Source organism: Simochromis diagramma, unplaced genomic scaffold (assembly GCF_900408965.1).
Source record: "Simochromis diagramma unplaced genomic scaffold, fSimDia1.1 OVJJ01000590.1, whole genome shotgun sequence".
In the NCBI taxonomy this organism is placed as follows: domain Eukaryota; kingdom Metazoa; phylum Chordata; class Actinopteri; order Cichliformes; family Cichlidae; genus Simochromis; species Simochromis diagramma.
This window is the reverse complement of record NW_024387057.1, coordinates 1168014-1182454: the sequence shown is the minus strand read 5'-3', so window position 1 is coordinate 1182454 and position 14441 is coordinate 1168014. Positions and strand designations below refer to the sequence as shown.

The following is a 14441-nucleotide window of genomic DNA, read 5'->3' as shown; positions in this document are numbered from 1 at the left end:
AAACTAATGACATGGCCTACCTTGTTCACCTGATCTGAACCCCATTGAGAACCTGTGGTCCATCATCAAATGTGAGATTTACAAGGAGGGAAAACAGTACACCTCTCTGAACAGTGTCTGGGAGGCTGTGGTTGCTGCTGCACGCAATGTTGATGGTCAACAGATCAAAACACTGACAGAATCCATGGATGGCAGGCTTTTGAGTGTCCTTGCAAAGAAAGGTGGCTATATTGGTCACTGATTTGTTGTTGTTTTGTTTTTGAATGTCAGAAATGTATATTTGTGAATGTGGAGATGTTATATTGGTTTCACTGGTAAAAATAAATAATTGAAATGGGTATATATTTGTTTTTTGTTAAGTTGCCTAATAATTATGCACAGTAATAGTCACCTGCACACACAGATATCCCCCTAAAATAGCTAAAACTAAAAACAAACTAAAAACTACTTCCAAAAACATTCAGCTTTGATATTAATGAGTTTTTTGGGTTCATTGAGAACATGGTTGTTGTTCAATAATAAAATTATTCCTCAAAAATACAACTTGCCTAATAATTCTGCACTCCCTGTACTACTGTTCCAGTCTCACAGCAAACATAGATGTTAAAATCACCAGGAATTAATTCCAATTGTAATGAACGGTGTAATTAATTAATTCATTTTGTCACTCCTGGCCCTCCATAAGATCCATGCTTACATTCTGTCTATATCAAATCAAATTCTAACTCTACTGTCTGAAGGATACAGCTGATTGTGCTCTGCAGGTAACATTTTCACTCTCTTCTGTTGTCCAAGTCTTGTGCAAACTATAGCCTCGTGTCGTGGCACTCAGTGCGGCCTTCTACTACTGTTGCCCATTAGCTTCAGAGTTTGTTGTATTGTTCATTCAGAGATGCTCTTTGGGGCAACAGTTTAGCTCAATGACAAAAAGTTTCTGATTTCTTGTCATAAAATATCAGATGTTAAAAATAACAGAAATGTTGTTTTTTTTTTAAATTTTCCATAACCTATAAAACTTTGGACTGTACAATGTTTAAACATGCACCCCTCCCCTCCCCCAAAATGAAAAGCAAACAAAAAACTTTTTCCCGTAAAGACAGATTATCAAGACCAAATAAGACTAAAGCAAATAGAAACACAGTGTGAGGCTGATAGGATCTGAGTGTTAGAGCTTCTTTAAAACCCATTATCAATAGTTTTAAATCTCATGTAAAGAAGAGGGGCAAAAGATAACAATCCACACTCTTTTTTTTCCTGAGAGATATTTTTTTTAAAATTAAATTTAACCAATGAAAACATATGAACACACACTTATAACAGGCACAGTGAAAAAGCCAAGATTGAAAGGATTGTGGAAAAAACCAAAACAAAAAATCTCTCGCCAGGTACTTTGGGATACATTAAAGGGCTTTCTAAGAGCGCAAAATATGTCTTATTCGGTAAACATAAATAAAAACTAAAAACACCAACACAAAATGACTTTAGTGAGCTAATGAAATCAAAGAAATAGATCAGCTGTATGCCTAGGATTAAATACCAAAACAAAAAACTAAATTATATAATAAACAGTTGGACTGCATTTGACCTCCTTTTGACATAGTTGAACATCAGCTTTTGAAAAAGTAAAAGTTTATTTTATATGCATAGTGACAGACCCGGTAGGGCGCTATCCAACCAGTTGAAGTGTATCCAGGCCAAACAACATATTACAAAAGTCAGAATGAACAGATAGCTGCAGTTAAACATTCTTTCTGCACTGACCAAAAGTATGAAGAGAAGAGTAAATAGAAAAATGGCATGAGACACTCACAAGGCAGCCCCCTGAGCAGAGGTGGACAGTAACAAGGTACAAAAATTTGTTGCAGTACTTAAGTCGAATTTTCAGGTATCTGTACTTTACTTGAGTAGTTGTCTTTTTTGACTGCTTTTTAATTTCACTCCCTACATTTTAAACCAGTGTCTTTAATTTCTACTTACATTTTTAAAATAGACTCCTTACTTTTGGTTTAACACATTTGAGGGGAGTTATTATTTCATGTCACTGTAGGCCTTCAAATACCAAACCGATTTGAGCCTAAACAGTAAGACATGAAAGGCAGTCAGCGGATGTCGCATAAAAAGAGGCAAAACTGGGTGCTGTAGTCAGGGGTTAAAGTGGGACGGTATTTTTTTTTTGTTTATTTATTTTTTTGTACAACAATGGTGTCCAAAAGTTGCAGCTGCGGTACTTCAGCATCTAGATAGCACTACTAAAGACGAGCAAACACAAAGGGAGTAACATGTGGTAAATCATTTCAAATGCAATGCTTCTATCAGCTCAACGAACATCAGCAAACACACAAACTGTTTGTGTGCAGTTTGTCACACAGTGTGTTGCTAGCTCAAGGTCCAAGGGAGGTCACAGGGAGAAAGAAGGAAGTTCAAACTTCAAATGCTGAGGGATGCCAATTACTCAAGAACTGGACCAAAAATTAGTGACAGCACATCTTATGGAGTGATGAATTCAAGCTGCAGTCATCCTGCCTGCCCTCCTGGACTCCTTTGAGCCTTGGTTTCAGTAACAGATACCAAATAAGCAACCACTTCTTCCAGCACCAGGCAGGGCATCACCCTAGGTCAGGGGTCGGCAGCATGCGCGTCTGTAGTCCTTATAGTGCGGCAAATAAATTAGAAGTATTTAGCTAAAGTGTATTTTATTTATGTTAGTTCTTTTTTAACTTGTAGTTCTAAATTAGAAGATTATTGTGATATTGAAATATAAAAATACAATTATATTCTATTATTTTTTCATCGCTCAAAATAAGCGTCATACCCGCCGAAACGACATGCATTTATCGAGACTTTCAACCCCAGGTAGGCCAATTATGGATCTTCGGATCCACATTATGTCAGCAGCTCCACCGTGAACTATGTTAAAAACAAACACCGCTCACGCCTCACAGATGACAGCTTACAGTCCTGCATAAAGATGAAAGTGACTTCGTACAGCCCCGATTTGCAGACGCTGTTCGCAGAGGTTCAGGAGCAGAAGTCCCATTGTAAACATACCACGGCAGACCCGACGATGTTTCCATGAACACGCTTTTCAGCTTCTCTTTATTGACCACTTTTCACACACGGTTGCTGTACGCATACAGCCGGCTGTAGCTTTTCAGCTCACAGCCCGACACACACCAACAACAGCATAGAGTGTCGTGATTCTCGGTAGGGAAAGAGACGACACCTTGTAGAGCAAACAACTTCGACCTTTATTTTCTCACTTCCGGTACCCAACACCTTTCAGCATAAACCCGGATATACTTAAACAGATAACACCACATCCTCCTTTCGCAGAAAACACCAACTTATTGAAACATTTACTGCATATGGGAAACTGTACTTTCGTTGCTTCTTAGAACCTATTGCAGAAACATAGCTACTCTATTTTTAACTCGAGATGCTTTGCTTTATTTAATCTCACAAGTTCAATCTTTGTGGTTTTATGACAACTCTGCCAGCTCTAGTTCTGACAAGACCTGGGACTTCCGTCTTGGGAGTCAGAGTTGTAGACGTCGATAGGTTGGGAGCTGGCAGGGTATTTTCTCTGGGACTGACGGGGGTAGATGGGGTCTGTAACTTTGGTGTGGACTCTGGCAATGGCTGGAGGTGACGTCTATTTCTCCTGATGGCTCCTGAAGGAGTCTCAACCATATAGGAGCGGGGTGTGGAGTGAGAGGAGAGGACCGTCCCTTCACGCCTAGAGTCTGTAATCCACACTGGTTGCCCCGGTGCGAGTGGGGGAAGTTCAGTCGCCCGATGTCTCCTGTTGTACGCATCACTGTCCCTCGCCCTTCTCTCTCTCGCTTTTGCCAACACTGTATTCTTATTGGGCAGGCTGGGATTGAGCAGGGAAGGAAGCTGGGGAACTGGCGTGCGCAGTCTCCGTCCCATCAGTAGTTGCGCCGGGCTATATCCGTTAGCCAATGGTGTTGCTCTGTAAGCTAGAAGTGCAAGATATGGGTCTTTTGCCTTCTTTAGCAGGTTTTTCACAGTTTGGACATGACGCTCAGCCTCACCATTGCTCTGTGCAAATCTAGGACTGCTTGTTACATGTCTGAACCCATAAGTTGCTGCAAAGTCTTTGAACTGTTGTCCTGAAAACTGAGGTCCGTTGTCAGTGTAGAAAAGCTCTGGAATTCCATGTCTGGAAAAGACAGATTTTAGGTGTACTATAACATCTTCCGATCTGGTGGGGGTAAGTTTGGCTACTTCCACAAATTTCGAGTAGTAGTCCACCAAAAGCACATAGTTGCTGTCATTGAGTGTAAAAAGGTCTGCACCAACTTTTTGCCATGGCCTCTCCGGGAGTTGGCTCGGCATTAAAGGTTGTACTGGGTTAGTACGCTCTTTGATGCAAATGGTGCAGTTTTTCACAAGTTCATTTATTTGCCCACTCAGACCAGGCCACCACACTGCCTCTCTGGCTCTCTCTCTGCATCTAGACATTCCCTGGTGCCCCTCATGTAGGGCACTTAGGACAGAGTGGCGCATAGCAGTGGGGATTACTAGTCTGGTGCCTTTCAGTAGCAGATTGTCATGTACAGTTAAGGTCTCTCTGTGTGGCCAATATGCTTTGATTGGGCCTATGAGATGGCTGTATTCTGGCCAGCTGCTCTGACAAAAAGTCATGACCTCTGAACATATGCTGTCGGTTTTTAGCTGTTCTTTTACCTGTGTGATGTATGTCGAGGTAGCAGGCATGCATTTGACAATTTCATCCACATAAATATTTGTGTCTTCCAGAAATTCAGCTGTAGCTTTTGAATCAGGGTCTTGGTTAACGGGTGCACGTGACAGTGCATCTGCTGTGAGGAGTGCTTTACCAGGAGTGTGTGAGATGGTGTAGCTGTACCTCATAAGCCTTAGGCGGAATCGTTGGATCCTGGGTGGAAGCTCGGTTAGGGCTTGCTGGCCTAACAGGCTGATGAGTGGCTTGTGGTCAGTCTCTAAGGAGAAGTGTCTCCCGATGAGGAAATCTTTGAACCTTTCACACCCCCATGTTAATCCAAGCGCCTCCTTCTCCACCTGTGCATACCTCTGTTCTGTTTCCGTTAAAGAACGAGACGCATATGCAACAGGTCTCCATTGCTCTCCCTCTTTTTGAAATAGGACTGCTCCCAGTCCATAGGAGGAAGCATCTGCAGACAGTTTTAACTCTTTGTTTGGGTCATAGAGTGCAAGAATGGGAGTTGACGTCAGATCGCCTTTCAACTGCTTGAATGCTTTTTGCTGTGCGCAGCTCCAAACCCACTGATTTTTCTTCAAGAGCAGGTCTCTTAGGGGCTTATCTTTTTCAGCAAGTCCTGGGATAAATTTGCCTAATTGGTTTACCATCCCAAGAAAGCTGCGCATTTCACTGACGTTTGATGGCTCTCTCATTTCTGAGATTGCTCTAATTTTGTCTGGGTCAGGCTGCACTCCTTCCGCAGACAAGATGTGTCCAAGAAACTTCACTTCCTGTTTGCTCAGCTCACATTTCTGCATGTTTAGTGTGACGCCGGCCTCTTGAAGTTTACTGAGCACTGTGTGCAGTCTGGCGTTGTGCTCCTGCTGATCCTGTCCCCAAATGAGAATATCATCCATGTGACAGACCACGCCTGGCAGCCCATTAAGGATTACTGACATTCTACGCTGAAAATGTTCTGGGGCAGACGCTATTCCAAAAGGAAGTCTGTTGAAGTAGAAGCGCCCAAAGGGTGTAATGAATGTCGTGTAGTGTGCTGACTCTGGTGACAATGGAACCTGCCAGAAGCCTCTGTTTGCATCCAACTTGCTGAAGACTTTAGCTCCCGCCAGAGAACCTAGAGTCTGTTCAACCGAAGGCAGGATGTACTTTTCTCTGCACACTGCTTCATTGAGGTGGGTGAGGTCAACACAAATACGTACTGAGTCGTTTTTTGCTGGCACCGGGACCATTCCTGCGCACCACTCCGTTGGTTCTGCTACTCTGCTGATTACTCCCATGGACTCCATTCTTTCCAGTTCCTGTTTCACTTTTCCTAACAGTGGAATGGGGACCCGTCTTGGTGTGGCCAGGGAAAAAGGCACAGCCTCAGGCTTCAACTTAATTGAATAAGGTTGTTGCATTAAGCCTAAACCCTGACACAGTTTCGGGTATTTTTCGTGCAGCACATTCATGTCAATACTGTCGGCTCTACACACTAGGTTCAGCTTGACGCTTGCCGGCCTGCTTAACAGTGCTACGTGCAAATCTTTGATAATGTACACATTTTCCTGTATTCCCTGTTCACCTTTGCAAAGTGTTTCTCTGCTCATACCCAACACGTCAAGTGGGGAACCACTCGGACCAAACAACGGTCTATCTGGTTTGCATAACCCTGTCTCGTTCTGGTTTATGCTGTAAAACGTCTGGGCAGGGATAACAGATACGTCAGCTCCTGTGTCTATCTTAAATCTGACCTTGTGGTTTCTGATAGTGAGATCTGCATACCAAGGATCTGAGCCTACATCTACAGAACCAAGAAACACGGGTGTAACATCGCTTTCTTCGGCTTCTATCACATGCACAGATTTAACAGATTTACACACTTTACTGAAATGACCTCTTTTACCACATGAGTGACAAAATACATCTTTCGCTCGGCATTGATCTTTACCATGTACAGGGGTTTTCCCACACCTGTAGCATGATCTCCCATTAGATGTTTTGTCCTTTGATGTGTATTTGCGATCTCCACGGGGTTTGAACGTTGAATGCCTTTGTTCCTTGTGCTTAGCTGACACAGCGTCTATTTCCATTTTATTTTCCCCTCTGATGTCCGACTGCTGCTTCTTGATGGCTTCCGACTGCCTGGCTTGGTTAACCGCTTTCTCTAACGTCAAATCTTTGTCCATTTGAAGTCTCTCCGCTAGGCTGGTGTCCTTCAGACCCACAACGAGGCGATCTCTTATTAACTCATCGTGCAGCGCACCATAACTGCAGTTTTCAGCTAAAGCGTAAAGTGCAGTGACAAACGAGTCTACAGTCTCATTAGCTTGCTGTGTTCTCTGATTAAAGCGGGCTCTCTCGTAGATAATGTTTTTCCTGGGAACAAAGTACATCTCCAAAGTGTCTCTTACTGCTTGATACTGCTGCCTTTGTATGTCCGATAAAGCTTGCCCTCGGAGGATATCATCTGCTTCATCCCCCATGCAGTAGATGAGAGTGTTCACCTGGTTAGCCTCGGAGCTAAGGTGTAGGTTGCTTGCGAGTCGAAATCTTTCAAACCTCCGTATCCATTTTTCCCATTGCTGTGGCTTCGAGAAATCGAACAGCTCGGGGGGCTGGATGGTGAAAGTGGCATTCGGGGGTAGGTTAGCGTTAGCATTGTAGCCGCCGTTAGCTCGCTGGTGGGGCGGTGGCGTGCGAGGCCGCGTAACTGTTGCGCTAGCTCCCGCTTCTTCGTCCGACATCTTTCGTCTCGAGAAAACTCTTTACCACTCCCAAAGTCGCTTGCTGTCACTCCCCGATGATAAGGCACTTACAACCATCCCACTTCTGACACCATGTCGTGATTCTCGGTAGGGAAAGAGACGACACCTTGTAGAGCAAACAACTTCGACCTTTATTTTCTCACTTCCGGTACCCAACACCTTTCAGCATAAACCCGGATATACTTAAACAGATAACACCACAAGAGAGCACAGACGTTAAGTCCCCTGGAGCGGTGCTGCAGACCACGCCCCGCCACACACATTAACCAGGTAAAATACATATTTAGGCAGAATTTTGCAAATATCTATTTTCCCTTTTTTTTTTTTTTTTTTTTTTTTTTTTTAGCAACATGGTACTTTTTTTCCAATTACTTTTCAAAAGCCAGGTCAAGGCTTCAAAAGCCCAAAGGCGATTGTCACGAAATTAATGTATTGAAAGTGCTTAATTAGTACTTATTGTTAAGGCTGGCGGCTCACAACAGTTTTTGTTTGCTACATGGATCATTTTAGTTCAGCTGGGTGTCTTTCCTTTTGTTATATTTCGTTAAAAATGTGTTAATTACATAAATAGAGGCCAGAGAGGCCGATGGCGCGATATGGCAGCCTCGCTTCTGTCAGTCTGCCCCAGGCCAGCTGTGGCTACAACTGTGTGTGAATGTGAAAGTGAATGAATAGTGGAATTGTAAAGCGCTTTGGGTGCCTAGAAAAGCGCTATATAAATGCAATCAATTATCATTATTATTATTAAATAAAATATATTTTTCTCTGTAGCACTTCATGGATTTCATAAGCAACACACCTTAGTTTTTCACACAAAGCATACAGTGTTATCTTCATTTTAGATGTCAAAAAGTATTTGCGGCTCCCAGTGTTTTCTTTTGTGTGGAAACTGGGTCCAAATGGCTCTTTGGGTCTTAAAGGTTGCTGATCCCTGCCCTAGGTGTATATGAGCAAGCCATGAAATTCTTAGGAGAACAGCATGGATGCCCTGTATTAATACCTGTTTCTGTGCAAATCTTGCCGCGAAACCTGAACCTGTGAGGTCTATTCACATGTGTGCATGCCACTACTGGAAGTCAAAAGCCAAAAATGCCTGCTCTGTTGACTGCTTCTGTTCCCTCTTGCCTAAATCTGTAAATAAACTTGTGGAACTTTTACAGTGCTTTGTGCTCGGGTGACGTTTCTACTAATTTATGACATGTTCTTCATAATTTCATTTCATTTCATTTTTCATTTATTTATTTATTTCACACTTGGTACAACAATTCAAACCAACCAACCACACTTTCTATCAAAAAACACTACAACCATGTGTGAAAAGGAGCAGGAAGAAGAAAATATTCTTATTAAACCCTGCCCCCTAATTCACAACACAGCGATCATCCTGTGTTTCATACTCAGTCAGCATCTTCATGGTGTTACTCTGTATCACGTCTGTGATATGTATGTTATGTATGTTATCTGTTATTTCAGAATGCCATTACAGATCAGTAGTTGTTACAACACTTCACTCACTGCAACCACATTTCCTTCCTGGATTTTGGTAAAATATTAGGAAAACATCAATACTTACAAAAAATAACTCTTCTCTCTCTCCAGTGTTAGCATAAATAGAATGGAATACACATTTGAAAACTAAAAACTTAAAAAAAACTACTACTTGCTTTAATTTTGAAGACAGCACCTGGTGCTAAACAAGTCTGTGGATAAAAAAAAAAAACTACATCTTAAGTATCTTAAAATTGTTTGAATTTTTTGACCTGTAGAATTTTTGCATGACCAACTTTTTGTGCTTTTAAGATATCTGGAGACCGAACAGAAGGGGCTGGTCATGGGTGTTGGTATCTGTGCTAAGTGGGAGGGGCATGGGGGTTGAGGGGGTGTCGATTTAACAGACGCTGACTCTGAAAATCTTTGCAGTGAGTCATGGGCTGTTCAAGAATTCTGACATGGACACTGAGTGTCCTCCTGAGCTGGATGTGTGTGGATCAAGCGGTGGCTGAACCGTAAGTTTAAGTGTTCTTTATAAAGAAAAATAGAATTTGTTTGCTTTGTGACTTTGTGTGTAACATTTGTAGTTAAAGTTTGCACGAGCACTGGTTTGGGGTTTCCTTCTTTGTCAGTGCTTTATGCGTTCATCTGTCTGTGTCTGCAGGCAGTACCTGGTGGCCATTCCTGCAGTTATAGAAGCTGGAGCTGAGACCAAATTTTGTGCAAGTCTTCTGCAGCCCAGTGAGACTGTGGTCATGACTGTCACTTTGATGTCCAGAGAGGAGAATAAAACCCTGCTCACACATACATCCAATGAAGATTTTCATACTTGTACTCAATTTAAGGTGAGCTCCCTAAGATGGGTTTTGATTCACTTGGTAATTTCTAATATATAAAAAAAAAAAGACTGCAGGTGAATACAATCAAGTATTTTAAACACAGCATACAATTATTTATTTATTCTTATAAATATATAAGAATAAATAAATAATGCGCCTCATTCTCTAAAACACTTTTTTTAAAGGCTCCTTTAGTGGAAGGAGAAAAGATTCTGGATATTGAGGTGGAGTTAAGAGGAGATACATTTCACTCAAAAGAAGTGAGAAAAGTCATGATCAAAGCCTACAAGGCCAGGACATTCATCCAGACGGATAAACCCCTCTACCTCCCTGGACAAACAGGTAAGAGTGAGCTGATGACCCATCAGAGCTAGATGGACTTGTTCTGATACAGATTCAGCCTCTTAGTATTTCTGCCCCCAGCTGCTGGGAGACCCCCCCCCCTTTCCTGGGGCGTATTGAACTTCCACCATGAACACGTCCCTTTCACTCAAAAACAAAAACGTTTATTTCTATAATTTCCAGATATTTTGATGGCATGTCAAGCTGAACTATGATAATTACAAACTATTGAGCAAGTTTTGAAAATGTGAATTGAAGTTAGTCTGGCCATGTTTGTACAAATCACCAAAACTATTTCCAGCAAACATTCATTCATTCATGTTTTCTTTTCAGAATAATCTAAACATTAAATAGATAAATAAAAATGTGTAAAAATACAGCAGTGCTGCACAATCCAAGCACTCTCTGTGTCACCAACACTTTTGAAACACATTATTGTCTTTGAAACACTTAGATTTAAATTTTTAAACTGTTCTGCTTTTTTAAAACACCTTCTGCCTTCAGTCTGAACAAGTATATGCTACAAACTGTTTTTCTAAATTGTTCAGCATTATGATTCTATGATAAATCCAGAAGCCTTGACAGAATTCATGGATGCTGCTTCACAATGCAGATTTTTATTAACTATAAATTATTTTAAAAAATACCTATTAAATGTATTTAACAGTTTATAAAGTGACTGACTTAAAGCACTACAGACAAAACATAACAGCTGACTGAAGTTTGGCTTTTTGTTATTTCTGCAAAGATACCCCTTGTTCACAAACATATATGAGTTTGCATCCTCTTATTGTAGCTGTCAGGAAAGTCTGGTACAGTTTGAAGGTGCAAATACATCATTAACATTAATACTGGCCTTTTGTTAGGTTACAACTCAATATTCTGATTTGTCCTATAAAGTTCTTTAAACTCTGACACTGTTTAAGCCAGCTATCATTTCTTTACATTTTGCTTCGGAGAAGTCAGATTCTCTTCTGCTGTGTTTTTTTAAAGTGCTCTCCGGGCTTTATGAAAGTCTTTTGCTGCAACCTGATATCACAACAAGGCGTGTATAGACATGGCAGTCCACCATGTCCATTTCACGCTTTTCCTCTACAAAGGATATGAGGATGAACAATATAAAATATATACACATTTAATTTACTTAAAGCTTGTTACGAATAGAAGCAAAGAGAAAATGATGTTAGTACTACTGCTTATTTGGCAGTAATGATGTTGGAGAATGTTTCAGTTTCATTTCTTGGTCAGGATTTATTACTTATTAAGGTGTAAAATCTTTGAACTTCTTCCAAAGTGCATTTCAGAGTTGTTGCGCTGGACCCCAAGTTGAGACCTGTCAGTCAGCTGGTGAGTGCTGCTGTCTCTCCTTTCCTCCTTGACTTTTATCACTCTGAGTTTATCAGTCAACTTGCACTAACAAATCAATAGTACAATGTATTGTCTGTGTTTAGTAATTTGTTTTTTACTTATTCTGTGATAACTCTAACAAGCAAACACTTGGAGTATACAAAATAACATAAAAAAAATCACATACTGTTGAAATTCATTTTATGTTCAATTGTGTTACGTGTTTAATATTTTTGAATTTCTACCAAGCCTGCAGTTGGATAGAGACATTGGTAGGACACTGTATGAGAAAATCATTTCCTCTAACAATTTTCTCACTTTTGTTTGTTTTGATTTTTTGCCTTTTAGTGCAACATCATTGAACTCGAGGTAAGAAAATATCCACACATCATTTTATTTTCTTTTTTACATTCAGCATGTAAATCTAATAGATTTGTTAAGGATCTAAACGTTCCTTAAAGCCAACAGCACAACAAAGTGCAGCAACTCTGAAATTTATATGCTGATTCTGATATCAGTGTTTTACCGTGGTTTTTGTTGATATATAAACAGTATATATTGTGTCAGGTTATTTCTTACACCTTTACATTAAACACACAGCACTGATAATTAAACTATTTTGTATAATTACAATACAAACAAGTAGAAGAACAGCTAACAGGGAGCCTAACCTTCACCATAACATATCAAAGCTGGATAGAGAAGAACATGGTGCTTTAGCAGAAAACTAAAAGTATAGCTTCAAACATTAGTCCACTGAGGGCACTCATTGGCTATAGTCATTCCAATTTCAGTGCGTGACATGAAGGTGGGAAAGATGGGAACTAAATGGAAGAAATAGAATATACCAAAAGGTCAGGAGGTTTAGGAAGCTATACAACATTATATTATAAGTAGAATGTAAGAATAGCTCAAGTATTGAATCCGTTTTTAAAAAGGCTGAAAAATCATAGACAGCATCAAAGATGTCTGTAGCTGCTGTGATGTTGTCTCTAAATTTGTGAAATCCCATTATGAAGCCTTGAGGTGAGCAAAAATCTGCATCTGCACAGGATCATTATCACTGTATAATCTGTCATGATCCTGGGTTTTTTTGCCCAGCATTTTCCATTTTCCTTGTGTTAGTTGTGGAGTTTCTGTCTGTTTATATTTATGTTCATAAGTCGCTTTAGTTTTCTTATCTTTAGGGTTCTCTTGGTCTTGTCTCTGTTTCCTCCCCAGCATCTCCTTTGTTATTGTGCCTCCCCGTGCAGTCTTTCATGTCTGGTTAGGTGTGTTAAGTTCTGTCTCTCGCTCTCAATTTCCCAGTCGTGTCTCGGTCTCCATGTTTTTGCCTGTTCCCCAGCCATGTCTCCGTGTCTCTCTCACTCCACCTGTTGCCTGTGTTTCAGTGAGGACAGATTATTAGCAAGAATGAACATGATTTATTGCTGAATAAATCGGAGCTTAGACGCTGGTGGTGGAGATGAAGGTGTCTTGAATGGAGCTTGAGTGATGAGAGGTGGGGATGGGGATGAGTTGGATTGCTCAACAGCATCTGCAAAGGAGAAAAACAGATGCACAGTGAGATTTAAAGTCTGCGCTATGAATGCTGATTGGCCTGGAAAAGGCTGGAGAAGGTGATTGGACTAGACCAGTGATGACACAAACAGCTTGGAAACGTGGGAAAGTGGAAGAATAAAACTTGAGATTCCCAGCACCTGGAAGCAGATAGCTGTGAGGCCATCCATCTTCCTTGATGAACTTGCGCATAAGCTTCATTTACTCAGTCTGCATCTTAGTGTGTGTTTCTTGTACTTCCTGTTTTACTTTGATAGTCTCCTGTCTCAGCATGTTCACTTTTGCCTCCCGTCTTTTTTGTTAGATTACGTTTAGCTGTGTTCCCACCTTCGTTTGCCCTTCGTTTGTGTGTATTTATGTCTGCATCTCCCCTCTGTTTCTTGTCACGATCTTGCTCATTCCCTGGCTGTGTGCTCTGTCTGTTTCTTTGGTTCTAGTTCATTCCTGTTTTTGTTTTGTATTGCTTAAGTCCAGCAATAAACTCATAAATTTTTGAGTTTAGTTTTTGTCTGAGAGTTTGTGTTTTGGGTCCTCCATCCTGCCTGTTTCACAACACCATATGACATAACCTCTTAAGCCCCAATGCCAAACCGATCTCCTGTCTTTTGCCCCCTTATCTGGGGCGTATGGGCTTAAGAGGATAACCACTTTGCCAAGTTCCAGAAGAAGACCCAAACTGTCACACTTAAATTTTAAAAAAAATAATTTAGGATTTCCAGGAAACGTTTGATGCACAGATGACACACAGATTGAGCTGTTTGGTCACAATGACAAGAAGTATGTTTGGAGGAGTTAAGCTTTCAAACCAAAGAACACTGTACGAGCTGTCAAGTAGCAGTGATAGCATCACCTGTTTTGCTTCTTCTGGTACTGGTACATTGCACAAACCAGATGAAATAATGAATGAGGTCTATTGTATCTCCAAATTCTTCAACTTCACCTTTAGTGAATAGCTAGACAGCTGAAACTTGGACACAATTGACTGCTCCAACAAGACAATGATCACAAACACAAACTAAAACTGAATGGATAAGGCAGGCTTACATTACTTTCTGAAAGCCTTGTTCTTAATTCTATTAAAAATGTCTTACTTCAACCTTAATTCTACCAATTCTGCTAAGAAGAATGGTCAAATAAATGACCTGAAACCCTGCCTCTCTTCTCTACTCCCACTCATCTCTGCTATCATTCAACTTTAACAACCTCCTTCTAATCTAACCTCCATTTCTAAAATACTTGAAAAAATGGTGCAGCTCAACTGCTTTCACACCTGGTTAATAATAATATCTACAAGAGATTTCAATCTGGTTTTCACTCATGTCACAGTATAGAAACTTGTAGCACTTATGTGGGTTTATATACAGTACCAATGGATAATAACCAAGGTGA

At 40.7% G+C, this 14441-nt stretch overlaps 1 protein-coding gene across 1 annotated transcript in view; it reads left to right on the top strand.

Moving 5' to 3' along the window:
* The first annotated feature begins 1799 nt into the window (after window positions 1-1799).
* Window positions 1800-14441, top strand: part of LOC120741899 (alpha-2-macroglobulin-like) — a 34134-nt gene continuing 21492 nt past the window's right edge. Inside the window, exons 1-6 of the mRNA XM_040045003.1 lie at window positions 1800-1846; window positions 9394-9479; window positions 9629-9809; window positions 9989-10145; window positions 11440-11492; window positions 11841-11861. Coding sequence (XP_039900937.1) covers window positions 9400-9479; window positions 9629-9809; window positions 9989-10145; window positions 11440-11492; window positions 11841-11861 — 492 coding nt within the window. The 5' untranslated portion in view covers window positions 1800-1846; window positions 9394-9399. The remainder of the gene's footprint in view (window positions 1847-9393; window positions 9480-9628; window positions 9810-9988; window positions 10146-11439; window positions 11493-11840; window positions 11862-14441) is intronic.